Here is a 1010-nt window from a genome sequence, read left to right on the forward strand (position 1 = left end):
CAAGCCAGCCAGCAAGCAGCACAAATGTCGATTGTGGATCGTCTTCTCCAACCCAAACTCCGGCCACCGCCGGCGAGCCTCATCCGGATGAGATCGAACGCGGCCGACGAGCTGAAAGCCTTCCGCTCCTGTCTCCGATGGATGGGCGTCGACCATTCCACCTCCAGTACCGCTGCCCTATCCTGGACCATTTTCTTCGCCCTCAACTTCGCCGTTCCATCCATCTCTCACTTCGTCCTCACCTTCTCCCCCCACCGCCGCCCGTACGACGCCGCTCTCCAACTCTCACTGAGCTCCGCCGCCGCCGTGGCTTTCCTCTGTCTCTCCTCAGCCCACCAACGCTACGGCCTCCGCCGCCTTCTCTTCGTAGATGAACTCCGGCGAGAGAGCCCCCGTGTTCACGCCTGTTACACCGCCCAACTTGGTGGATCCTTCCGCATCCTCTCTTTCCTCGTCGCCCCCTCCCTCGTAGCCGAGTTCGCTTACAAGCTTTGGTGGTACCTCGCCGGATCCCGACGAATCCCCTTTCTCTGCCACCCGGCTGCGAGCGATTCCGTCGCATTTGCCCTCGAGCTAGCCTCCTGGACCTACCGCACAGCCATCTTCCTTCTCGTCTGCGTTCTCTTTAGGTATCTGTATTTCATCTTATTTTGTTCGATTTGCTTTGTGAAATTTGGGGATAATAGTAATCAGAGAACGGCGCCGTTTTAGGTTAATCTGCCAGTTGCATATTCTGAGGTTGGAGGATTTCGCCGCCGTGTTCAGGGAGGAGTCGGAAGTTGAGGCGGTGCTCCGGCAGCATCTGAGGTTAAAGAAGCAGCTTAGGGTTACGAGCCATCGCTTTCGGTCTTTTATCATTGCTTGTTTGGTTCTCGTCACCGCCAGCCAGCTGACGGCGTTGTTTCTCGCCACCAAGCACGATGCAGACGACCGCCTCTTCAACACCGGCGAGCTCGCCGTGAGTACTGTTTCCTTGTTTTTGTTCTATCTACTTCTCTTGAGAAAAAAAA

The 1010-nt window shown here is 56.3% G+C and overlaps 1 protein-coding gene across 1 annotated transcript; it reads left to right on the forward strand.

Annotated features, from left to right (window-relative positions):
• Positions 1-13: 13 nt before the first annotated feature.
• LOC110034751 lies at positions 14-958 on the forward strand (the record flags this gene model as incomplete). The annotated part of the gene is given in 2 exon segments (XM_020738996.1): positions 14-629; positions 712-958. Coding segments are annotated over 2 exon segments (852 nt in total), but the record flags the coding sequence as incomplete, so codon positions are not given.
• Positions 959-1010: the final 52 nt, after the last annotated feature.

Source organism: Phalaenopsis equestris, unplaced genomic scaffold (assembly GCF_001263595.1).
Source record: "Phalaenopsis equestris unplaced genomic scaffold, ASM126359v1 Scaffold193030, whole genome shotgun sequence".
NCBI classification, from domain to species: domain Eukaryota; kingdom Viridiplantae; phylum Streptophyta; class Magnoliopsida; order Asparagales; family Orchidaceae; genus Phalaenopsis; species Phalaenopsis equestris.